The sequence below is a fragment of the Temnothorax americanus genome, unplaced genomic scaffold, assembly GCF_048541705.1.
Source record: "Temnothorax americanus isolate GAGA-0224 unplaced genomic scaffold, ASM4854170v1 Scaffold7, whole genome shotgun sequence".
Classification (NCBI taxonomy): domain Eukaryota; kingdom Metazoa; phylum Arthropoda; class Insecta; order Hymenoptera; family Formicidae; genus Temnothorax; species Temnothorax americanus.
This window is the reverse complement of record NW_027509792.1, coordinates 6,849,956-6,876,014: the sequence shown is the minus strand read 5'-3', so window position 1 is coordinate 6,876,014 and position 26,059 is coordinate 6,849,956. Positions and strand designations below refer to the sequence as shown.

General features: G+C 45.3%; 3 protein-coding genes and 1 long non-coding RNA gene across 4 annotated transcripts; 2 read left to right on the top strand and 2 right to left on the bottom strand.

Annotated features, from left to right (window-relative positions):
- Nucleotides 1–2,819: 2,819 nt before the first annotated feature.
- On the top strand, nt 2,820–3,476 carry LOC143906225 (uncharacterized). The gene is made up of 3 exons (XR_013259467.1): nt 2,820–2,878; nt 3,015–3,241; nt 3,346–3,476. It is a non-coding gene; the product is annotated as an uncharacterized LOC143906225 (long non-coding RNA).
- Nucleotides 3,477–5,259: 1,783 nt separating this feature from the next.
- Nucleotides 5,260–9,030, bottom strand: LOC143906117 (uncharacterized). The gene is made up of 2 exons (XM_077421917.1): nt 8,728–9,030; nt 5,260–8,511 (listed from the first exon to the last, which is right to left on the bottom strand). Exons 1-2 carry the CDS (start codon nt 9,028–9,030, stop codon nt 5,260–5,262), a joined length of 3,555 nt encoding a protein of 1,184 aa, XP_077278043.1.
- A 4,733-nt stretch (nt 9,031–13,763) lies between these two features.
- Nucleotides 13,764–14,699, top strand: LOC143906116 (uncharacterized). Its single transcript, XM_077421916.1, has one exon. The coding sequence runs from the start codon at nt 13,764–13,766 to the stop codon at nt 14,697–14,699; it is 936 nt and encodes a 311-aa protein (XP_077278042.1).
- Nucleotides 14,700–15,349: 650 nt separating this feature from the next.
- LOC143906115 (uncharacterized) lies at nt 15,350–15,751 on the bottom strand. The gene has a single exon (XM_077421915.1). It carries the CDS (start codon nt 15,749–15,751, stop codon nt 15,350–15,352), a length of 402 nt encoding a protein of 133 aa, XP_077278041.1.
- Nucleotides 15,752–26,059: the final 10,308 nt, after the last annotated feature.

The following is a 26,059-nucleotide window of genomic DNA, read 5'->3' as shown; positions in this document are numbered from 1 at the left end:
TGATCGAGCAAATAATATAATATCATCTACGTATAATGTAAGAATTAGATTATTACCATAAATATAAACACAGCTGTTTGCTTTCCCCTCCAGGGGTCACTTGGCATTTGTGCCATTTGATACGGGTATTTGCAAACCCGGGGTCCCGAACACAGCAGCACCGTAATCTCCGTCAGCCTATCGAGGTTGTCTGAGATTGGGGAGTCCTTTGGAACTCGCGAGGAAGGCGCCCTCTATAATAATGACCCCCCAAGGGTCAGCTAGTGGCGGCTCTTCGGAGGCGTGACTGACACGGGTCTGGCAATCCCGAGGCACCTGAGCTCGGGCAGGCTGGGCTCGTTAGTCCCAGAAGACAAACCAGCCTAGAGGAAGGCAACCCCGAAATCAAACCAACTCCTTAAATCAACATGACAGACAAAAGGAAACAAATGGACTTACCACCCCAGGATGTTCGGACATAAAGGGGTCGGCACAAGGAGTGTATTGTCCCACCTCCCTTCCTATCGTCATCAAACGATGGGCCAGCCGCTGAGTTGGGGGCGAGCTCAGCGGTGGAAAGGGTGATCGCCGCCAAATCAGAGTCTGAACGGGACAGAATGGAGGACCCACAGGACTTCAAGTCGATGGAGACTTGCGACTTGGTCGAGGAAATCAGGTGCTATGTGTTTGACGTGATTCTCGCCGAGAATTGTTCGTCGGAATTGATGGATGAGGGTGAGATGATCTACGACATCGCCAAAATATTGTGGAAAAGAATTAATGAAAAGAAAAAGGCGCTTAAGTGTAAGGAGAGGAATACACTCTGCTTGGAAGAGAAGGTAAGTCAACTTAACAAAAGGTTGAATGCGATTGAGAGCGCGTATGGTGCGTGTAGGGCTGAGCTTATAGCATGCAAGGCCAAGCTGGCCGAGCGTGAAGCCGCTCCCCCAATCAAGGAGGTCGAGATGGCGGAGGTGTCGCCCCACACCGAGGTGAGGGATGCCTCCCTACAAACTGAGGGATCGGGGACGCAAATGGTGGTGACTTCGGTAGTGGTGTCTAAGGATGTTGTGCGTCAAGAGCCCAATCCGGGACTAATCTCTCGAGTTGAGGCTCTCGACCATAAGTTCGACGGTTTTACGAGAGAGATGTTTAGACTTCAATCCCTTGTTGAGAAGGGTGTGGTGGCTCCTCCCGCAGAGGATACCAATGGAAAGCCTACCTCCAGAAAAAGTAAGGCTCCTGGCAAACTACCTGAGGGGGGAGAAAATATTTCTGCGTCTGTTGCCTCCGCCACTGGGCGTTTAAGGCCTAAAGAAAAGGAAAAATCGATTTAGGCTAAATCTGTACAAAAGGAAAAGGTGCCGTCCCCCCTCCCCCCCAGAAGAGCAACCATGGGCATCACGGTCCCTGAGGGGGGAACCGCCACCTATGCGGAGGTTTTGAGGTCCGCGAGAGAGAGTATTTCTACAGGGGTATCAAATTTCGCGAAGGTAAGGGGGAGGGGGGTATCGGGTTACACAGGGGAATCGGATTACGAGGGGAAGGGGTGACCTTGGCATACCACCGGGATGACTCACCTGGATGACTCACCGGGATGATTCACCCGCTCCGCTGGTCCGCACCGCTGGTCCGCGCGGGGGGGAAGAGGGGGTCCGCGTTCGCGTTCGCGGTCGCGCCGCGGGTCCGCGTGGTGGTCTGCGGAGGTCCGCGGGGGCCGCGTGAAGGTCCGCGGTTGCGCCGCGGGGTCCGTCGGGTCGCAGGGGCCTCGTTCGCAACGACGCCGCTAGGCGGCGTACAATGGGTTAGACTAAGTTGATAGCGCACTGCGTAGGGAGCGTGTTTTGTCGATGACGCATCGAACCTGTCGGGACATGTTCGTCGTAAACAACATTTTTCTAGGAAAAAGGGGGTGTTATCTCGTAGATTAAACAATTTTGCGCTATTTTTTATGACGCAGTACATAAAAAACAAAGAAAGAAATGACGTCATCGGGACGATGATCGACCCGATAACGCATCGAACTTGTTGGAACATGTTCGTCGTAAACAACATTTTCGAGGAAAAGGGGGAGGTGTTATCGCGTAAACTAAACAATTTCGCGCTATATTTTAGGACGCAGTACGTAAAAGACAAAGGAAGAAATGATCTTTCAAGATTCAATTGGAGCGAGAGAGAGGGCAAAGGGTATATAACGAGGGATGAAGCGCGTCGAGCCGCATTAGTATACGATTTGAGAGCGATACATCGGTCAAAGAGTATCAAGATTTATTGTGAAGATAAACACGTTATCACGTATGGTCGTGGCTAAAAAGATTGTCCGACTTTTTTTTATAAGTTTTGAAACGCACTCTGTCATGTGAGAGTTGATGGTCCCTGCTCACGGCCATAACCTAAAGTTTCGAAGAGACACATTATCGGAGCAGACGGACAGTCTATACAAGGTGTCAGAAAAATTTAGAATACCAGAAAGAGTAAGCACGTGTATTTGACGTAAGAAACAAAGCCCGTCATAAAGAGGAAAAAGGAGAAAAGAAATCTGAGCAGAGAATGGTAAGTAAAATGACCAGTGACCAATATTAGAAAAGAAATGTAAAATATGTTAATAATATACCCATAAGAAAGTATAAATAGATGTTTTAAAAAAATTTATTGGAGTTAAATTTGTTTAAACTAATAAATAGAATATGACGAAATCACATTAGATTTCAATGTAAATTAATAAGAGTCTTGTTAGCATTAATTAACTTAAATTGAATGTAATGTAATCCTGTCATGTTCTATCTGTTATGTCAAACAGTATATTTTATTACAATTGGAAAAATAATATGTGTGAATATTACAGAGAAAACAGTGGTTCGAGACGTGGAAGAAAACTTTTAGTCAACGATGGACGCAGGTATGATGATAATAATTAATGTTTAAAACAACATTTTTACACAACACTAATAAAGAATTTGTCAGCATAATTAAGAATTGAGAGATTAAATTAAATTAAAATAACTATAATTAAATTGTCATATGTCTGCTTGCAGGTAAAAGGAGAGGCAGCGTTGAACAGAGGTGAAAGAAGTATACTTAATGGGATCTGTGAGAAAGTTGGAGCTTGCTGTGAAGAAATGTAAGAATCTTCATAAAACTGAAAATCTGCACTTGGAGATGAGAGAAAAAATGAGGGATTCGAAGAACTTGCCGAAGGAGAAGGAAATACGCAATATTAAACAATTAAGAGGTATGAAAAATCAACAAATTCAACAACAAGGTAAGCTGCTGAACTGATAAAATTTCTCTTACATTGAGAAATTGTAGTATATTATATTGCAAAATCGTTAACAAACTAAATCAATTTCTGTTTTAAACCTTTAGGAAAATGAAAAAACTACGCCCAACAGGTGAAGACATCACATAAATATGACAAAATAACAAAGCCAGCCTGCGTTTACAAATTGTGGAAGAATATATACGATTAAGAGAACGATAAGTATAGGTATATATCCACGCGGTAAAAAATTTTTATATATTCTTTATACGCCACAAAAGAGTATAAGTGACTTCCCCCAATAGGAAAAGATTTAAAAGATGATATGACAAAATCTGATGAAATTGGAAATGCTGCAATTATATGTCTCGGAATTAATTTGCAACAATACTAGTAATTTGTTGATTAAAAAATTTAAAAATTTTCTTCCACGTCTCGAACCACTGTTTTCTCTGTAATATTCATGCATATTATTTTTCTAATTGTAATAAAATATACTTGTTTCGTGCGCGACCGAGGTACCCTCGGGACACGAAGTATGCCGGGACCACCCTGTCCAGGGCGCGGGGCAAGAACCAAGGACGTAGCGAAAAGAGGGTTCAAAAAACGCTCGCCGGGTTTTCTGACAAACACACTTTATTGCACATAGAGTACTTCTCGCATTCACGCACCCGAGCACCCGGAGCATTCGCGGGATGGCGGGACGGAAATCTTGAGTCGCTCCTTCGGTCTGCGTGGCTCGCGAACCGGAAATCTTGTAGAGCGGTAGATGACCGCCCTCGCGTCCGGAGATCTTGCTCGCGGTCAACGGATATCTTGGCGCGAAGCAGACGAGCGACCGCGGTCACGAGGTGCGAGATGCTCAGGCTTTCCCTTGGTCTCGGGTACGCGATAGTGAGTTCGTTTTTTACACAATCACTATACGCTTTACATTCACGATGATGGTCCGTGTTCACGAACGGCGCGGCACGTCAAGATGGCCGCGAGAGAGGGGTCGATATCGGGATCGAGCTCCCTACGCTGAGTTATTGAGAAGTGCTCGCTTGCACTTACGCTCGGTTATCACAACACTTGTTGCAATCACGATACCCGGGCTGACTTCATGTGACGGTCTCGTTCGCCGTCTGTACGTTCTTTTAGATGAGGATCACGGTACCGCACGCGGTGATCACGTGATCTGTTTGTGCTCGTTGCCCACTCGATTGCGGGCGACAACTCGTCAATCTCGTCTGACGAGAGATATTGCGCGACGACTAATGCCGCTCGCGACAACACTTGTACGCTCGAAACTACCCTCGCACAGGGCGTCTCGCGTTCCCAAATACCGAATTCCTCGCAGTCGGAAAACGGCTCACTCTTCGCGGCACGAGCGAAAGAGCGATTCGAGATGTTTCACGCGGCGATCTCACGGATGCGGCTCGCGATGAAACTTGATTACGGACTTCACGCACTGGCGGTCGATACCACTCCCGATAGGCACAATGTCGCGAACGCCCGGCTCGATGTGTCTCTTGTCGCGGCAGAGAACAGAAGAGAGCGCGGATCGATATCGATTATCCTTCGTCCCGATAGGAGACCCTCGGCGGGGGGGTATGGGCCTCACGAAGGGCGAATCACATCGATCCGCGATGTAACGCGTTGCGCGGTATACATATTTCGGAATACGCGTGCGCGTTTTGCAATCGCGCTGTCGAAACGGTAGCGCGATACTCGGGTGATCTCGGATAAGGTCGAGTCAAGCCCGAGGGTTGTTTGTGCTTGCGCCAGGGGCGATTACTTTCGCGACAGCGCCCTGCCACCTGATTTTTCCTTAATCCTAAACATACCGCCCGCCTCAAAGCTTTAGTTTCGAAATTTTCTGACTTCGAATGTGATGAAGTTCGAGGAGGTCGATATGTGAACGCACGATCTCTTATGAGCTAATCGAACGCAAACTTACATACCGTCGCAGAGCTTTATTTACAAGACTTAAGCAATAAGGGTAACAAGAATATCACGAACCGCCCGCCGTGGCAGACAGTTCAGCGACGCGCAGGCTGAAGAGAAGTCGAATCGCTACTAGAAGTCTCGTCAGAACGCGTCTCACAGTCAATCGGCAGCAAACACAGTTTTACTATCGGCCGGGTATACTCGGAAGTCGCGGTTTTGACATTCACAACACGAATCAATCCATCGGAACCGGCGTGGCACTGGGTAATTCGACCAAGCTCCCATTTACAAGGAGGCAGTGTGGCATTCCGCAATAAAACGAGCTGCCCAACTTTCACGGGCGTTTGCAATTGTCGCCATTTAACCCGCTGCTGCAACGTGTTAACGTAATCTGTTTGCCACAATTTCCAAAAGCGCTCGGTCAAATGTCGAACTCGTTGCCACCTCGACAACCGATTTTCATGCAAATCTAATAGCGATGGCTCCGGATTGACCGTGATCGCCGATCCGATTAAAAAATGTCCGGGCGTTAAGACCTCGTAATCATTGAGCGTATCTTTCAACGGAGCGAGAGGACGCGAATTAAGACACGCCTCGATTCGGCACAACAAAGTCGTAAGCTCTTCGAACGTGAGCGTGTGATCCTGGAGTACCCGACGGAGATGATGTTTCACGCTCCGGACTCCGGCTTCCCATAAACCACCGAAATGTGGCGCAGACGGGGGAATAAAATGCCATTGGACATTATCGGAAGCGGTGGCGTTGAGAAAATTCGGATCATTAACGGCTGCGCGATATGCTTGGTATAACTCTTTATTGGCTCCGACAAACGTTGTCCCGTTATCGGAGTACATTGACTCCGGCAATCCTCGACGAGCGCAGAATCGAGAAAAGGCGTCTAGAAACGCGGGTGTGGAATAATTTCCTACTAATTCTAAATGGATCGCGCGGGTTGCAAGACACACAAACAACGCGATATACGCCTTTCGTGAACTAATTCCGCGGCCACCGGAAGCGCGAACTTGTACGGGTCCCGCGTAATCGAGACCGCAATGTGAGAAACTGCGCGATGGCGGAGACACTCGCAGAGTAGGAAGATCTCCCATGAGCTGCTGGGGCACGACCGCCTTTTCACGCGTGCAAACCACGCACTTATGAATTATCGATCGGACCGCGCTTCGAGCTCGTAAGATCCAGAAGTCCTGTCGCAGTGTTGCGAGCGTGAGCTGCATGCCTGCATGAAGCATTCGCGAATGAGCTTGCCGAATGAGTAGAGTCACTAACGGATGTGACGCGAGTAAAATTGGATGCTTAGAATTAAATGAGATCGGAGCGTTTTTCAAGCGTCCTCCGACTCTAAGCAATCCCTCGTGATCCACAAATGGATTTAACGATAAGAGCGGACTTTTAGCATTTAATGGTTTGTTGTTCGTATACACAAATCGATGTTGCCGCCACTGGTGAATGACAACTGGCAAATCGGGTTGAAGTTTAAGACCCGAGAGAAGATGATCATTCAATGATGATCCGTTAGAAGAGGGACATGACGCGTTGAAAACGACACGCAGATGCGTAGTTTTACTGTCTTCCCGGATAACGGGATGATGCGGAATGAAAACGCATTGCGTATCATTGAACTCGGAAGCGGGCACTTCCCTCATGTGCCCGAGAGCTTCATATTCGCGAAGAAATTCGGAGTACTCGTCCCGTTGCGCAGGATGAGCATCAAATCTCCGAATTAACCCGTTAAGATATTTCTCGGCGATAGCGCGAGAATGTCCGATTTCGATCGGAGGGCCTTCCTTAAATGGAAGACGTACAATATAGCGTCCGTCAGGACAGCGTGAATGAGTGAGGCGAAAATGCTCTTCGCATTTTTCGTCCTCGGGAGTGAGAGTCATCTTTCGCGGAATCTCTTCGACCTCCCAAAACCGTCGGAGTTCCTGATCGAGCGACAAGGAATTGAGACTGTGATGAGCATTCACAGTATACGAAGGTCGATCGTGTGACGATTCAACCGAGATGGCATGTGAGGCCACCTGACTAGAAGTGATAGGTCCCGATATTACCCATCCCAATATCGAATTTTGAGCGATAGGCTGTCCCACCGCCCCTTTTCGAATTCCGTCTTTAATGAGAGCGCTATACAATTCCGCACCTACGATAATGCTAATGGGATCTGCGCTCATGGGGTCGTGGTCAGCCCATGGGAGATCCTCGAGATGAGCCAACGTCGCCTTGAGCGGCAAACGTTTTGGCGCGTATGCCGTTAGCGATTTCAAAATCAATGCGGTCGTCGAGAATGCCGGAGTCTGTTTACCTTTCGGCGAGATCGTTATTCGCGCGGCATATCGATACGTCCCGGCATTTACACACCCGACGGCCGAAACCGAAGTTGGCATTCGAACTCTCTTCAGCCGTAAACACTGCGCGAGTTTCTCGGTTATAAAGGTCATTTCGGAGCCTTGATCAAGCAAGGCTCTTACAATCACAGAACGGCCCGAAGACGCGCTAACGGTAAGCCAAGCTGTCGCGAGCAAAACATGCGAACGAGTGGTGTGCGAAGACGCAAACAATGAGCTCACTTCGCTACTGGGCGTTTCACTTTGTTTCGGCGTGTCGGTTGACGCCGTGACCTCTGCGGGTTTCGAGGAAGAGTCGGAATCTACATGGAGCAACGTGTGATGTTTTCTCTGACAAAGACGGCATGAATATTTACTGGAGCACGTTTTTGCCCCGTGATTTGAACTTAAACAGTTGAAACACCGTTTCTCTTTCTGCACAAGTTCTCGCCTCTGATTCGGACTCTTCTCGGTAAATTTCGGACAAACGTAGAAAGCATGCTTCGCTTTACACAACGAACACGGCGGAAACGATTTCGCGCACACGTTAGCACTAATCTTTTGCGCATTCGAATTTTTCGCTTTATCGGAGGAAGAAAGGGGGAGCTTCCAATTTTCGAGAGCTCGGATTCGGTTATCCAAGAATTGTTTAAAGTCATCGTATGACGGAGGATGTCGAGCTTCACCAAACTTTAAATTCCATGCCCTTCGCGTAACTGCATCGAGTTTTTGTGACCCGAGACTGATGAGAATATCGCTCCATAACTCTTCAGGCGTGCGATTCAATTTGTCGAGAGCTGCAACGGCGGAATTTATTTTATCGGTTAATGATTGCAACTCAAGAGCGGATTTTTTCGCGACCGCTGGCAAAGTCAGCAGCGTCGACATGTGAATATTGATCAAACGACGTTTGTCTTCAAATCGCGCGTTTAACGTACTCCACGCAATGTCGAAATTTTCCGCGGTAACACTGATATCGTTCACACACTCAAGAGCGCGACCCTGGAGTCATGAAATGAGATAATGCATACGCGAGAAATTTGAGACGTCTTTATTATTAATTATAAGAGACGCAAACCGATCACGAAAGCTCTCCCATTCCTCGTACTTCCCGTCAAACGGAGGAAGGTTTATCGGCGGAAGATGAGACAAAGAAAACGCGGACGACGGACTTGTGGGGAAATGCGGCCCGAAACTGACAGACTGGTTCGGACTTACATACGGATCCAATTCCTCCAGACACTCGTGCATGTAGTCCAAGGCGGTCCTGTACTTCTCCTCGTAGACCTCAAAATGTTGATCCTTGAAGTACTCGTGATTTACTCGTTCCGCAGCAGGAATAGCGGCTCGAAGGGCGAAATGTCCATCCTGGATTGTTGCCCAGACGTCCTTCAAATCAGTGATGCGACTACGAATCTTGGCTATCGTCAAGTTTTTCTTGCCAATCTTCTTGAAGTTTTCGAGCGCGCGATTGACGGTTCGCAATCGCTGAGACTGCTTGTCGAGCAGCTGCTCACTCATGGTGCCGGTCAATGTGCTTGATTAATCTTTTTCGCTACGAGAATTGCCTCGATCCGGCTCGAAGGACCAGATGTTTCGTGCGCGACCGAGGTACCCTCGGGACACGAAGTATGCCGGGACCACCCTGTCCAGGGCGCGGGGCAAGAACCAAGGACGTAGCGAAAAGAGGGTTCAAAAAACGCTCGCCGGGTTTTCTGACAAACACACTTTATTGCACATAGAGTACTTCTCGCATTCACGCACCCGAGCACCCGGAGCATTCGCGGGATGGCGGGACGGAAATCTTGAGTCGCTCCTTCGGTCTGCGTGGCTCGCGAACCGGAAATCTTGTAGAGCGGTAGATGACCGCCCTCGCGTCCGGAGATCTTGCTCGCGGTCAACGGATATCTTGGCGCGAAGCAGACGAGCGACCGCGGTCACGAGGTGCGAGATGCTCAGGCTTTCCCTTGGTCTCGGGTACGCGATAGTGAGTTCGTTTTTTACACAATCACTATACGCTTTACATTCACGATGATGGTCCGTGTTCACGAACGGCGCGGCACGTCAAGATGGCCGCGAGAGAGGGGTCGATATCGGGATCGAGCTCCCTACGCTGAGTTATTGAGAAGTGCTCGCTTGCACTTACGCTCGGTTATCACAACACTTGTTGCAATCACGATACCCGGGCTGACTTCATGTGACGGTCTCGTTCGCCGTCTGTACGTTCTTTTAGATGAGGATCACGGTACCGCACGCGGTGATCACGTGATCTGTTTGTGCTCGTTGCCCACTCGATTGCAGGCGACAACTCGTCAATCTCGTCTGACGAGAGATATTGCGCGACGACTAATGCCGCTCGCGACAACACTTGTACGCTCGAAACTACCCTCGCACAGGGCGTCTCGCGTTCCCAAATACCGAATTCCTCGCAGTCGGAAAACGGCTCACTCTTCGCGGCACGAGCGAAAGAGCGATTCGAGATGTTTCACGCGGCGATCTCACGGATGCGGCTCGCGATGAAACTTGATTACGGACTTCACGCACTGGCGGTCGATACCACTCCCGATAGGCACAATGTCGCGAACGCCCGGCTCGATGTGTCTCTTGTCGCGGCAGAGAACAGAAGAGAGCGCGGATCGATATCGATTATCCTTCGTCCCGATAGGAGACCCTCGGCGGGGGGGTATGGGCCTCACGAAGGGCGAATCACATCGATCCGCGATGTAACGCGTTGCGCGGTATACATATTTCGGAATACGCGTGCGCGTTTTGCAATCGCGCTGTCGAAACGGTAGCGCGATACTCGGGTGATCTCGGATAAGGTCGAGTCAAGCCCGAGGGTTGTTTGTGCTTGCGCCAGGGGCGATTACTTTCGCGACAGCGCCCTGCCACCTGATTTTTCCTTAATCCTAAACAATACTGTTTGACATAACAGATAGAACATGACAGGATTACATTACATTCAATTTAAGTTAATTAATGCTAACAAGACTTTTATTAATTTACATTGAAATCTAATGTGATTTCGTCATATTCTATTTATTAGTTTAAACAAATTTTACTCCAATAAATTTTTTTAAAACATCTATTTATACTTTCTTATGGGTATATTATTAACATATTTTACATTTCTTTTCTAATATTGGTCACTGGTCATTTTACTTACCATTCTCTGCTCATATTCCTCTTCTCCTTTTTCCTCTTTATGACGGGCTTTGTTCCTTACGTCAAATACACGTGCTTACTCTTTCTCGTATCCTAAACTTTTCTGACACTTTGTATAGACTGTCCGTCAGCTCCGATAATGTGTCACTTCGAAACTTTAGCTTATGGCCGTGAGCAGGGACCATCAACTCTCACATGACAGAGTGCGTTCCAAAACTTATAAAAAAAAAGTCGGACAATCTTTTTGGCCACGATCATACAAGTGCTGTGAAGTAATATAATAAAAGAACTGGTGCGAAAGTGATCAAACATGGATCAATTCGAGCAAACCGAACGCGATCTATTGGAGCTGTCCGACCAAGTAGCTACCGTGGGTGAATATTTCACATGGACACTGCAATGCGCGGAATTCGTCGAGCAGCTCGAGACACGCTGTAGTGCCAAACGTCAGCGGCTCTTCGACAATCCAACGATCGGGCAGAGGCAATCGTTGGTTGCCCGAATCGCGCGACTCGAGGGTGTGAAATCGCGATTGGAAAGACAATTTATCCATAGCGGTGGTAATTATGCGAATGCCGGCACCAGTGGCGACACGCGCGCGGCAGAACTCGTATGGCGAGAAATCGACGCCGGGTTCGAAACGCGAATAATGACCGGTGCGGTAATTAAGATAAGGCAGACCATATAGAACCGCGAAAGTTTTTGGAAAACGCCTGCAGCGTAGTGTGCAAGCGAGTACGAGACATTATAAAAACACATAACTGTGTCAAAGTGAACACCGCGTTCAACGGGGAGTTTGTGGCGGGTGATAAACGTGCCAATAAGAGTATATGTACAAATAACATAGAACTCTGTGGTACATCGCACTTGCGTGATTGGTACGAGCTGCACGTTATCGAGCCCACATTAGCGAAACTCGAGGAGTTCCAGGAACGCGACAGTGCTGCAGTAGGTAGGCGTTGACTCGAATCCTCAATTTGACGGTGAGCGTCAACAAATACAATCCTTTGCGCGCGGGGTGTCACTTGGAATTGCCTAAAGACATTAAAGTGAAGCGAGCTGTGATCAATGTGCTGTCTATGGACAATGCGTGTTTTGCGTGGGCCGTGACGGCTGCTCTGTATCCCGCCGAAAGAAATTCAGAACGGGAATCATCAAACCCGTATTATTCAACGGTACTGAATTTACAAAACATTGAGTTCCCAATGACGTTGAGTCAAATTAAACAGTTCGAACGACTCAACGATATATCCGTCAATGTCTATATCATCAAGGGACAGAAGATTTCAAACGTTCTCCCGATACGGCTTACCGACCGCACGATTGATAAAAAACATGTGAATCTGCTGTATGTGCAGGACCCACGAGACGACAACGTGGGACATTTCGCGTGGATTAAGGATCTATCCCGTCTCGCAATTGAGTAAGAAAAAGAACAAAAAATACTTTTGCGATCGGTAAGTACCTATACTTTTTTAATAATATATATTGTTTTATATTTTTTGTAAAAAAATTTATAATATTTGTGTTTGTTTTTTTGCAGATGTCTTCACTACTTTAGTTCGAGCGACAAGTTGCAGTCTCACACTGTGGAATGTCGAAAGGTAAACAAATGCGCAATTCGACTACCGAGCGAGGACAAGTGGCTCTTCAAGAACCACAACAGGAAAGAGCGACTTCTCTTCGTGGTGTACGCCGATCTGGAGTGCGTGCTGCAGAAGACACAACCGGAGGCGGAACACGCGTCATACGCCTATCAACATCATCGGGTATATAATATAGCATACTACGTACAGTGCTCGTACGACGAAACGTTATCGACGTATCGATTTTGTCGCGATAACGACTGCGTCACGTGGTTCGTCAAGGAACTCAACGGATTGGCGCATCGCGTAAAGAACATCTTGTCCGACATTGTATGCATGGTAGACCTAACGCGAGACGAGTGGGAGACATTTCATAGCGTGACGAAATGTCACATATGCGAACAACAGTTCGCACCTGATGATAATCGTGTACGCGATCATTGCCACCTGACCGGGCGTTACAGAGGTCCAGCACACTCGACGTGCAATCTGAATTATAAGGAATCTCACTTCATCCCAGTAATATTCCACAATCTGTCGGGCTATGACGCGCACTTTATTATCAAGGAGATAGCTGCCGCGTTCGAAGGCTCAATCGATGTACTGCCTATAACAAAGGAAATGTACATCTCATTTACTAAACACGTGAAAAACACCGCGGAAATATCTGTTTTGCGAAGCGATATAAAATTAAGATTTATCGACTCGTACAAATTTCTGAGCGCGAGTCTCGCAAAATTGGCATCCTTCCTCGATAAAGATGAAATGAAAATTATACATTCCAAATTTTCCGCGTTATCCAACGACGATTTTGAATTATTGACGCGAAAAGGTGTCTTTCCATACGAATACGTGGACAGCGTCAAAAAGCTGGAGGATACGTGTTTACCGCCGCGCGATTCATTTTACAGTTCCTTGACCGGTGACACCGTATCCGAGAGCGATTACGCGCATGCCGCGAACGTATGGCAGCGATTCTCCGTTCGAACCCTGGGCGAATACAGCGATCTATACCTGAAAACCGATGTCTTGCTGTTGGTCGACGTGTTTGAAAATTTCCGCGATAGCTGCGTCGCGAGTTACGGACTTGATCCCGCGTACTACTACACTTTACCAGGCTTTACGTGGGACATGATGTTGAAACATACGTGTATCAATTTTGAACTACTGACCGACGTTGACATGGTCATGTTTATCGAACGTGGTATACGCGGCGGCCTGAGTCAATGTTCCGGCAGATACGCGAAGGCCAACAACAAGTATATGGAGTCGTACGATTCATCAAAACCGTCATCGTACCTAATGTACTTCGATGTCAACAACTTATACGGCTGGGCGATGTGTAAGCCACTGCCCTACGCGGAGTTTCGATGGGTCGAAGACGCGTCAAATTTCGACGTTAACGCGATCGCTTTGGATTCGCCTACGGGCTATATTCTCGAGGTCGATCTCGAGTATTCGTAGGATAAACACGACGCGCACGCTGACCTATCGTTCTGTCCGATGCGCGATAAACCGCCCGGCAAACGGCAGGACAAACTTCTCGCCACGCTGCACGATAAGGAGCATTATGTCATCCATTATCGCAATCTGCAACAGTGCACGCGCCATGGCATTCGCATCACTAAAATACATCGCGTATTGCAATTCGCTCAATCTGAGTGGTTCCGCTCTTACATCGAACTCAATACAAAATTCAGAACACAAGCCAAAAATGAGTTCGAAAAAACGTTATATAAATTAATGAATAACGCTGTTTTTTGGAAAACAATAAAGAATGTACGAAATCACGTCGATATAAAATTAGTGACGAAGTGGAAGGGGAGATACGGTGCAGAGGCAATAATCGCGCGACCGAATTTCCACAGCAGTAGCGTGTTTTCAGAAAATCTGGTAGCCATCGAACTGCGCAAACTCGAGGTGAAATTCAACAAACCGATCTACGTCGGCATGTGCATCCTCGACTTGTCGAAGGTGTGCCTATACGAATTTCACCACGAATACATGTCTCCCTTGTACCGCGACTCGTGTAGAATCATGTATACCGACACGGACAGTTTGATTTATCATATCAAGTGCGACGACGCGTACGAAAACATGAAACATGATATAGTCAGGTTCGACACAAGTGACTATGCGGTAGATAACGCTTATGATATGCCTCTCGTCAATAAAAAAGTGCCGGGCCTGATGAAGGATGAAAACAATGGGGTCATTATGACCGAATTCGTTGGACTTAGGGCGAAAATGTACGCCTTGCGAGTCGATGGGAAAAAAAATTGTAAAAAAGCGAAAGGTGTCAAAAGCAACGTCATCGCGCGCACCATCACATTCGACGACTACACGCGGTGTTTGAACGATGAGATTGAAATGACTCGACCGCAGTCGTGCATTATCGCATACCTTTATCATAGTAGTTATCATAATAAGGAACAGTGAAGATTCATGTATGTATGTAATATAATGTATGTATGCATGTATGTATTGTTGCGTGCATGCCGCCCGGTATATTTTTCCGACACCGAGCTGAAGCGTGCAACGGAAAGCGAATGTAGCCTGTCCTTAGTAACGAGCCAGTTATTGATTTTATTGATTTAATGTAACAGCTGACAGATTTGTTCTCGAGCTGCTGGACCGTGCGAACGTGGTCCACGCTCTTCTGTATCGCGAGCCTTTAATAAACCTTAAGTTTGTTCTCCTTAATCACCGCAGTGTTTACTTATTTCCGCGAGCGTCGGGAGTGTGAGCGTGTGTGAGTGAACGAACGACTCGGCGAGCGCAACAGTATGTAATGTATGCAATACATGTAATAAAATGTATGTATGTATGTACATATAAATGTATGTACGTAATGTATATATGTAATATAATGTATGTATGTAATGTATACAGTATAACATATATGTATGTATGTAAGAAATAGTCCTCGAGTAAATATCGTATTATATATGAGAAGGGATAATAATAAGGATATCGCACATGTATTTAGTATTTAATATTTTTTATTATATACTGTATATGTATCACATATTTCAAACATTTTACATGTATCATTTTTTATATTAAGAATAAAATACAATTTGCACGAATTAAATAACATTGTTCTTGTGTATCCAAGAGTTGTGCGATCCATCGAATCCCAGCCATTTCACGTAAACCTCGTCGCCTCTTCTGCGCAGTACTTTCTCCACGAGATACACGTCAGGATAAGTCGCGCGATGCAACTCGTACTCGTAGAACGCTCCAGCGACGGATTTTCCTCGATAGTCCTCGAGTAGATAGGTTGCGGAATTGGTACGCTGCACTTTAACGATCTTAAACACCTCGGTGGTCCAATTCGGCGTGTAACCCTTCTCGAAAATTGTCTTGTATTTGTTGACGCGTACCGAGTCGCCCGCTTTGAACTTTGCCGGGCCCGCGATCTTTATCGCGCTGTACACCGTAGCCAAAAGTCTTTCGGCGATCGCGGGGGTAACGTCGACGGGTCGCATGCCGATCGTTCGATGCTTGCTCGCGTTGTAATCCGACACGAGTCGCGGCAAGGCGTCGACCCACTTGTAATTTCCATTGAGCGTAAACATCTTCCACATATTGTTTTTTAACGTGCGATTGAATCGCTCGACAACCGATGCCTTTATCACCGAATACGTGGAATAATGATTGATGTTGTGTTTTCTCACGAGACGTTGCACGTCGGTGTTGTAAAATTCCTTCCCCATGTCGGTTTGTAGATTACTAGGGCACCTCTCGCTATCTCGAATTATCTCAGCGATAGCGTCAGCTGTCTCGCTGCCACCTTTACCCTTGAGCGGCACGACCCACGCATACTTGCTCAACACATCGATGACGGTAAGTATGTAGTGGTAGCCTCCGTTGAAACGTGAGTACGGGAGCATCTCAACGATATCAGCTTGCCACAGATCGTCGTACCCTCACATTATGACGTGTCTGCGGGGAAAATTTCTTCTCGCCGATGCGTGCAATTCGTCCACCAACCGTCGCTTTTCGATATTTTTATCCACATCGGTCGATTTTAACGGTCTCATGTTTCGTTGTCACCGTTTCTGCTTCTAGTGCATCGTTCGTAGCAGTTTCTGAACAGTTCGTAACCGCTTCTGAACCATTCGTGAATCGTTCGACAGCCGGTCGACAATCGTTCCTGAATCGTTCGTTGTCGTTCGTCGTCGTCAGTTAACTGCTTCTTACCACTCATCGTCGTCGTCGTCGACGTTCTTTAGCCGTTTGTAGCCTTTCCTGTCTCCGTGTAGATCGCAGCTGTTTCTAAACCGCTCGTAATCGTTTCTGAGCTGTTTTTGAACCGTTCGACAACCGTCGACAATCGTTCTTGAACCGTTAGACAGTCGTCCGACCGCGCACAACCGTTCTCGAGTCGTTCGTTGCTGTTTGTCGCCGTCGTTAATTAACCGTTGCCTCTCTTCACTCGTCGCCTTTCAAAAGTCGTTTCTGCTAAACCGTTTGTCCAATGTTGTTTGTTGTCGCGTCTGATTCAACGATATTCGCACGTCAAAGCTTGTTCACCGCAGCCTGTAACGCTCGAACGTCCTTCTCGAACGCGGTAAGCTTCTCGTCTGACTCTTTCCGTTGATCTGTCAAACTTTTAACGCACTGATCCACGTATAGTTTGTTAACCGCGTCACCGTCAGTCTCAGGTTGCGCTACGCGACGAATCTTGCACGACCTTGCGTCAAAGTCCGTGGCGGTGCGACACAGAGCGTTGTCGCGCACAAAATTTCTCACTAATCCGCTCCACCGATAATGATAGGAAATGGCATTCGTCGCGTCTTTGCGCTGCTCAAACAATCCAAATTTATTGATCGGCATTTCGATATCGATTAAACGGATTGCTGTCGAGCCGTTTAATTTATAATAAGCCCAGCCTCGCGAAGTTCCTCGATGATCGACGTGATCTCGTTGTCGTGGGCATTGTTGCCAGCTTGACGCGAAGCGTCGAGCAATCGCAGACGATCCACCAGCTTGTTGGGGTCATCCCAATGCACGTAATCGATCTTATTGTCGGTTAGCGTCATCGCGCGAGGAGCGAATAATCCCTTTCCGGATTTTTTCTTCTTGGATTCGGTAGACATCAACGGTGAGATTACAAATCGATACTTGAATCCCACATTGCCCTTTAGTCGCCCGAGAGGATCATGTTTTAATTTATGAGCATTCGTTGCCAACAGTATGCTCCTGTACTTTTGCTTATCGTCCTCCGTGTAAATTGTATCATCGGGTATTTTCTTGAAAATCAACTCGTAAATACCGGGTGTGCCGGCGTATCGTACGCCGTCGATATAAATGTTATCCGCTTTGTCCACGTCAAAACTTTTATTACCGAGCATCAATTTATTATTACCGAGATAAACGCCGTACGCTATGTCTATTGTTGGACAGACGCCCAAAACCTCTGTGATGTAAATTCGGCTCAGTAAACCCAAGTGATCTTCCAACGATTCTATAAACCATTTTTGATCCCTCCGACGTTTACAACCGATTATGAACGGTCGTCCTGATCGAGACGTTCGTGGTTTCGAAAACATTCGCGGTTTCAAGAAATTCGGGACTTGTACGTTGCACGGTTCGCGTCGGTGTAGAGGTTATCGGTGTTGGAGTTATCGGTCGTTTCGATTGATCAGATTTACACGGTGTCGATGACAGATCCGACCAGGAGTCTAATCGTTTCTTCTTTCTCTTCGGTGTAGCATCCTCCTCCTCCTCCTCCCCGCGCTGTTGAACAAATAGCGGTTCGATTTTTGCGTCAGCGTCGCTCTCCGTCGGCTCCTCTTTTTTCACCGCGGTCAAGCTCGAGTTGTCGACGATTTTTTTCAGCGGCCCGATGAGGGGTTTAAAGTGCGTGTCCAACTCAATGTTCTTCTTGATCTTACCGGTCTTCAAAGCGCGAAGTTTCTTGCGAATCGAATTACTCGTTTTCGCAATATCTTTTACGATCTTCTCGCGCTCGCGAATCGTCTTGTTCCTGTCGATCGCAGCCATCGTGGGGGAAAAAAAAACAAAGCAGAGTGTCGATCTTTCTCTGTAACGCTAACGTTGTTTCACCTTCGACAACGTATCGGCAACGACTGACCGCTTTTGCGGTATCGCGAACACGTTAAATCCTTTTCTGTATCGCCCGTTCAAAAGCGCGCTGTCCTTGTCTATCATTACGAATCCGTACTTGCATTCCCGACAATCGTGGCACAACGAGCAAAATTCATCGTACGACATGTCGGTATTTACGCGATCGTTGTACACGTGTTTCAAATTAGTGCCATCCTGTTTGAACAGGATCATCAGATTCGCGTTGTCGCGTATCAGATGTTTCGGTATTCTCGCATACGTCTGACAAAGATAAAAGCAGTCGACGCTCGAGTGCCTGCCTATTGAGAAATACTCTCTCACAGTATCTTGCTTATCGCACGCCACGTCGTTGAAGACGAATATCGAGTTTGGACATGCGTCGCTCGGTGAAATGACGTCACTGTTATTGGAGAAGGTGTAGTAGCCGATTTCATCGATCGATGTCAATAAATTCTCCAGATATCAATATTTCGGTTGTTGCAGCGATTTCGAGTACACGTACACGTTCTCGAAATGTACACCGTGCGGACTTTCCGGCAAACTTATCAAAACGTTGGTTTTACCGCAATTCGAGGGACCGCAAATGATCGCACGTATAGTAGTCGGCAGCATCGTACCGTGCCTGCGCCTATCCGCGTTGCCTTCCATCGACCGTGATCTGTCGTCGCAATTCGTCACGCGAATCGCTAACGGTTGTCGCACAAATCTCATTTTTCCTTCACACTTTTGTACAACTAAATCAAACTTTATCGTTCGAACGTCTATTTATAGGCAAGCGGAACCGCGAATCGCTCAGTCGCACAGAGACTTTCGGACATTTGCGATTTTAGCGCCGAATGCGGCAAATGGCAACAAAAATAAAAAAAACAGGTAGAGGTCTGTTTAATCGCGCGATAGGATCACTTCCGTTCGAACTGCACATTCTCGGCTATCAGTTTTGCGGTCCGGGTTCTCGTTTGCAAGAACGATTAGCTAGAGGTGATCCGGGTGTAAATCCATTGGACGTGGCGTGTCGCGAGCACGATATAAACTATTCGCGTAACAAAGGCCTCACCGAGAAACACGCGGGGACAAGATACTCGCCGAGAGAGCGCTAGAACGCGTCATTGCGAGAGATTCGGCTCTCGGAGAGAGGGCAGCCGCTACAGCCGTCTGGGCTGCCATGAAGGCTAAGACGAAGCTTGGAATGGGCTTGAAATCACGGAAAACACGAACGAGGAAAAAGTCGACGAAGAAACTAATACTTCCAACAGTGAAACGAGACGGCGTGTTGCCAATTCTACCGTTGTTGGGAGTTCTCGGTTCTCTGGCCGGCGGAGCGGCCGGAATTACAACGGCGATGAACGCTAGCAAAGCCGCGCGGCGTCAGCTGGAAGAGACGCAACGTCACAATCGTGCCATGGAAGGTCGCTGACTTTATTTCGCTCCGTACAAATATGGACAAGGACTGTATCTCGGCCCGCACAAACGCGGGCAAGGAGTAGCGTTGAGGATTAAAAAAAAAAACGACAAAAAAGACGTAAAATATGCCCACGGGTATTACGACTAACATACAATTGAGTCGACTGGCAAGGCAAATGCGCGTACCGTTCTTCAGAGGTGTTTTCATGCGTGATTCGTTACCGATCGTCGATGGCATACGTCGAAACAAGAGCGGTATCGTGAATTTGGACGATGCAGCGGGCCCCGGTACTCATTGGGTAGCGTACGCCAAGAGGGGAGATGGAGTCGTATATTTCGACAGTTTCGGCAATCTTCGACCACCGAAAGAACTGGTGCGATATTTCGGACCGAGCGTGATGAAAATTGAGTACAATCGCACGTCTCATCAGCGATACGATCAGAGCATCTATGGACAATTATGTTTGCAATTTCTCCGAACGATCGACGACGGTCGGCGTTAATTTAAAACCTGACGACGCGCCGTGTGGAGACTTAGTGTTCGTCGAACAGCTTCCGCCGACATGTCAATAACGTTCACGCTGACGGGGAAGAGCAGCATCCTCGCGGAGCACTATTTTCCCGCCGTGGATCTGAGCGACGGTGACTACGAGCTCGGGCTAACGTGTTTCGAGATTTATCACACGATTCCGAACGTGAATTCTTCAAATAATAAATTTTACTTCGACGAGGATGACACGGAAATTACGATTCCCGAGGGATCGTACGAGATACCGGCCATACACGAGTTTATTGAAACGTGAAATTTTGCGTAAACGTCCGCGACGCGTGGTTCGTTCCAACGACGATCGTCGTACGTCGATCGTAGACCGGGAGCCAGCGACAAAAAACGTGTATGATCGGCACCACGACGAAACTTTTTGGGACAATAGCCGGTGTCATGTGAAACACGAAAGTGCAAGTATGGCGGCCTGGAGGTGTCGCTTTTGCGCAGCGTAATTTTTTGAATGTGTTAAAAAAAACTGTGTTTTGGGGGAATAAGTACCAATTTAATTCTTGTTTTATATTATTTATTTGTGAGCAAAAGTACGCGGGCAGTATGCGCCATACCGATGCCGCGTCGCAAACAATCCGCCATACTGATAATGTTTAAGATTGCTTAAACGTTTAACGATAGCGAAGTCGAAAATATTCAGCACGGCAATTGCGAGCAACGAGACTTGAGCAATATCGCCGTGACTTTCGACGGGACGTTTAAATGAGTAAACAGTGGAGACAAAGCATTCCTTGTTCGCTTTGTTTCCTCTGTTTATAATTATCGATCGCTGATCTCTCGGGGACTTCTCTCGGTTAAGCGTGTATCGAAAAGCCTCGAATTTGCGAGAAGCCCCCGAGAGCTTAAAGAGACACGCGCTCTTGGCGACGAGGACAGTCGCTCTCAGCTTCCCGAGTTGCCGCTGTCAATATCGAGTTGCTTGCTCCTGTTTTCGCGTACGCTTAATAGATAGAGTTGCTCGCTCGTTCGCTTGCTTAATTCGCACTGCCTGCATCGGCGCTTGCTTGCGCTTTCGCGACGCGATATCTACCATCGTATGACTGCGATACAGTTTGTAAATAGTGTATATAGAAAATAAACTGTGCTTGTCCGTCAATTCTGCTCTTTGCCTGTCTCTTCCTACGCGGTTCGTGTCCTCGCTCGCGCGCTCAGTCCGCTTCCGAACAGATAAGAACATGTCGTTTTTTTAATGCGATGTTGAATTTCGTATACCAAGCTAATTTTTTGTGGAGAACTAAATTTTAATTGTTTATCAACAAATATGAACATGCCATACCGTTTCGGCGTTTCTGAGTACTCGCCATACTGACGCAAAGACGTCATTTTTTTCACTAGTGCATGTATCTTAGGCACCAACCGCAAAATTTATTTTTAAATTGTTTATAATATGTACAGTACAAATATATGTGTGCCATACCGGTTGGATGTCTTTCACGCGTAAAATTAAAGTGCAAAGTAATAAAATTTTTACAAGTAGGCTGTATAATAAGCACCAGTGCCATACCGACTTTTTTGTAAATGTGTATATGTAAAAAATGTGACTGCAGAGTTTTAAATCGAAACGTTGTTGCAATGTCCGTTTATAACACAATTCACGTGATATAATTTTTATTTTTGTCTTTTAAATTACACTTTTTACGTATCATCAAAGACAGTTTGCATTTTGGAAACATTTCTTGCTTAACCTTTAGACCGCCGGCATTTGATGAGCTTTAATCCTCTTAGAAAGTCCTCAAATTGTTGTGCTTATATCTTATATATAACATATACAAAGTTCCGATCACACGTAGAGCCTATATTTAGGCTTTTTGGCGGTCTAAAAGTTAAACGAAATAATGCTGCCATTGCTAGATTTACAAATAAAACACACTTTTTCTTTGTCTGTACCATTGTTTTCGTCCATGATTAACGTATAATTTTGGCTGCTTGTTATTTATTACGGACTGAGAGGGTGGGAGTAAAAACAGAAAACTGTCATCCGGCACCGGTTGGCTTACGAATCTAGCAGTTGTTCTTCCGGCTTCAAAGTTACTCATAGACGTTAATCATGGACGAAAACAGTGGTACAGACGAAGAAAAAGTGTGTTTTATTTGTAAATCTAGCAATGGCAACATTACTTCGTTTAAGCAAGAAATATTTAAAAAATGCAAACTGTCTTTGATGATACGTAAAAAGTGCAATTTGAAAGACAAAGATAAAAATCTGCCAGATGAAATTGACGATCGCGTTGGCTATCACGTGACGTGTTACCGTTCTTTTAACGCCATTGGAAAGAAACACAAAGAACGTTTTAAAGAATTGCAAGCTTCTGAGCGTATCGAACATGAACATGCAGAGGCACAAGCTTCTGAGACTGTTGAAGGAGATGCTGAGAATAATGCGGCAACAGCACCAAAATCGGTTGAGATAGAAACGTGTTCTTCGACAAACATAAAGAATGCAGCCAGTCCATCATCCATTTGCTCTCATGAGCAAATATTTGTCCACGATTCAAACGTTGAGTAAGTGTAACATGTACAAAGTATAAGTATACCAAACTATTATCATACATGAAAATACGTTTTTTTGTGTACACATGTTATTTTTATAGCACAAATTTTTAAATAAAAAAAAATGCAAAAGAAAATAGCTGGATTGAGTCTTGTCTTGTTTTTTTTTTTTTTTATTAGGGCTTCAGAAGTTCTTGACAATGAAAGGGCAGACGAAGAAACAGACCGAGATAAAGTTTGTGAAAATGGCATATGTATAATTTGCAACAAACAAACCCACGAACGGAAAAAAGTACAACTAATAGTCCAGCAGCCACCGCCTGTTTTTTTCAGTGATTAATAACAGGCTAAATCTTCGTGAGTAGGTTTGGTTCGACAAGACGCCCAAGTCTTCCCTGTGAAAATTCTCGATAGAGGTAGCTAATGAAGTGCACAGGTGTAAAACATGTCAATTTGGTGGGGTGTCGAAATTGTCTGACTAACAGTAAGTTTTTTATTGAAATGTTAAGATAATTGGATAATAAACTCGGAAAAACAATTGTCCTACAAAATGGATGGTTTGACTAGAGTGTCCTCCGCTCCGAATATGTCCAAATAACGAGATCATAAAAATTATTAATAACCAGCTGATTTTTTGTATGCAGCTTAGTAAATATTTGTATAATGAATTGGCCACATAGTCCTACAAATTTGGTGGTACGTTTTCCCAGTCCTACGCTTGAAAGTTGTCGATTCCACGGTAACACTTTTTTCATTAATAACAACCTAGTTATAATTTTTTCTTATCGGGAATAAAGTGTAGAACACAATTTTACCACTGTCCTACACAAAAAGTGGTATGTATTTCCAGGAATAGATATATCTTGTTCACAAATTTAACTGTATATTTTGATATACAGTTAAATGCATAAATAATCCCGAGTAAATCACGTTGTCGTTACACATTAAAAAAAAGCCCAAACACAATTCTGTACTCTGTAAAACTTTAGTATATGTCAAGCGGCCCTGATAAGCATGTAATTATGTTATTTTCAATATTCTTGTAGGACTAGCAATACATACCCATTTTTTGGTAGGACACTGTTTGATTTATGCAAAGAATGCACTAACTTAACATATGTTTTTTTTGTCCTAACCGTTATTAATGAAAAAAGTGTTACCGTGGATTTGACAACTTCCAAGCGTAGGACTGAGAAAACGTACCACCAAATTTGTAGGACTATGTGGCCATTTTATTATACAAATATTTACTAAGCTGCATACAAAAAATCAGCTGGTTATTAATAATTTTTATGATCTCGTTATTTGGACATATTCGGAGCGGAGGACGCTCCAGTCAAACCATTCATTTTGTAGGACAATTGTTTTTCCGAGTTTATTATTCAATTATCTTAACATTTCAATAAAAAACTTACTGTTAGTTAGACAATTTCGACACCCCACCAAATTGACATGTTTTACACCTGTGCACTTCATTAGCTACCTCTATCGAGAATTTTCACAGGGAAGACTTGGGCGTCTTGTCGAACCGAATCTACTCACGAAGATTTAGCCTGTTATTAATCACTGAAAAAAACAGGCGGTGGCTGCTGGACTATAAGCAAAGTCAGGAAAGACAAAAAAATATTAGATATTTAAAAAAAATTAGCCACAAAAATCAACGACGTTAATCTTTTAATCAGAATAGACGAGCATGCCACCAAAAACATAGTCGTGCAGTATCACAGGCCCTGTAGAGCATTGTACAGTTCGTACGTTCGTAAATTACTTCTAACAGACAAAAGCTCCGAATGGCACAAGAAGCGCAATTGTTATGCCATCGCTTTTAAAAGGTTGTGTGCTTTCGTGCAAGATTATATAATTGAGAATCAAAAATGTTTTTTTCTATCTTTTCTGAAAAATATATTTACAGATTTCTTAATAGACGAATATAAAAAACTTGGTATAAATGTAAAAAATATTTTTTATACAAGGCACATAGAAAAGAAGATACTTGCACAGAAATCGTTTAAAAAAAAATTAATATTATTCATCAAAGCGATGGAAAAACCATTGTTGCTCCATATGATAATACAACAATCAACAACCTCGATGAATTGCAAAGGGAATGTCAGATGCACAGAGCAGCACTTACTTTGAGAACACTCATTCTTAAAATGGACAAACGCAAACTTCCCAACAAAATGACAACCACGGATCTGATTGCGGGGGAATGTGACATTCCTGCATTATTGAAAACCTTTTATCAAACAATTTTAAGAGGTTAAATTATCGGAAAAAAAAATAACTCTGAAACGGAATTACGCAGTAAATCGTTAGCATCCGATCTCATTTATGCAACGACAAGAGGCAGAATAAAACCTTCCAAACAAATTGTGCTTGGAATGGCTATGAAAAGCCTCACAAGCAGTAAAAAAGTTTTGAACATCATTAACAAGTTGGGGCACTGTGTTTCGTACAGTGTTGTCAAAGAATTAGAGACCGAGGCCGCGTACACCAGCATCAGTAGATCCTTACTGTGTTCAAATAACATCACGCTGAAAGGCGATTTGCATACAGGCGTTGCGTTTGATAACTTTGATAGATTCGTCGAAACTGCTACTGGAAAGCAGACACTTCACGACACAGTTGGAATAATTTACCAGGTCATTTGCGAAGACAACGACGGAAATGCTCAAAAAATTGAAATCCAAGATGCAGCTAATCAAAGAAAAAGACGACGAACGTTTGATGTAATAATGCCAGATGTAGAGCCTATCACGAAAAAAATTAAAATACGTTGGACAATTCCGGCCTGTGGACTTGTATGGCAACGTTACTCCAGCTAATTTGAAAGAAGTGAAAATGATCGATGCCGCATGGATGATTTCTCATGTCTTAAATATCAAGACACCAATGTGGGTCGGCTTTAATGCCAAATTGTTAAATGATACTTCCAAAACACAGAAAGTGTCGTACTTGCCGCCAATTAATTTGTCCCCGACAGACCCATCCGTTGTTATGGAAACCATGAAACGAGCAATTCAAGTTGCTGATGAGTGCAAGCAAAAATATATATCAGTTACTTATGACCTCGCAATTGCAAAAATGGCAATACAGTTGCAGTCCATGCACGAAGATGATTTTCATCGACTTTTTATTCATCTCGGACCTTTTCATATTAAAAGCAGTTGGCTCATTTATAGAAAATTGCGGACTGACTAATGTTATGGTTGAAAGTGGTTTGCTAGCTGCAGGATCTGTTGGAGGATTTTTG

Bases quoted from the DNA above. Each gene is read 5' to 3' on its own strand.
- LOC143906117 (XM_077421917.1), bottom strand. From the start codon at position 9,030: ATGAGTGAGCAGCTGCTCGACAAGCAGTCTCAGCGATTGCGAACCGTC. The intron at 8,512-8,727 runs GTAAGTCCGAAC...TCATGACTCCAG, and splicing joins TGGAGGAATTGGATCCGTAT to GGTCGCGCTCTTGAGTGTGT.
- LOC143906116 (XM_077421916.1), top strand. From the start codon at position 13,764: ATGCGCGATAAACCGCCCGGCAAACGGCAGGACAAACTTCTCGCCACG.
- LOC143906115 (XM_077421915.1), bottom strand. From the start codon at position 15,751: ATGCGACCCGTCGACGTTACCCCCGCGATCGCCGAAAGACTTTTGGCT.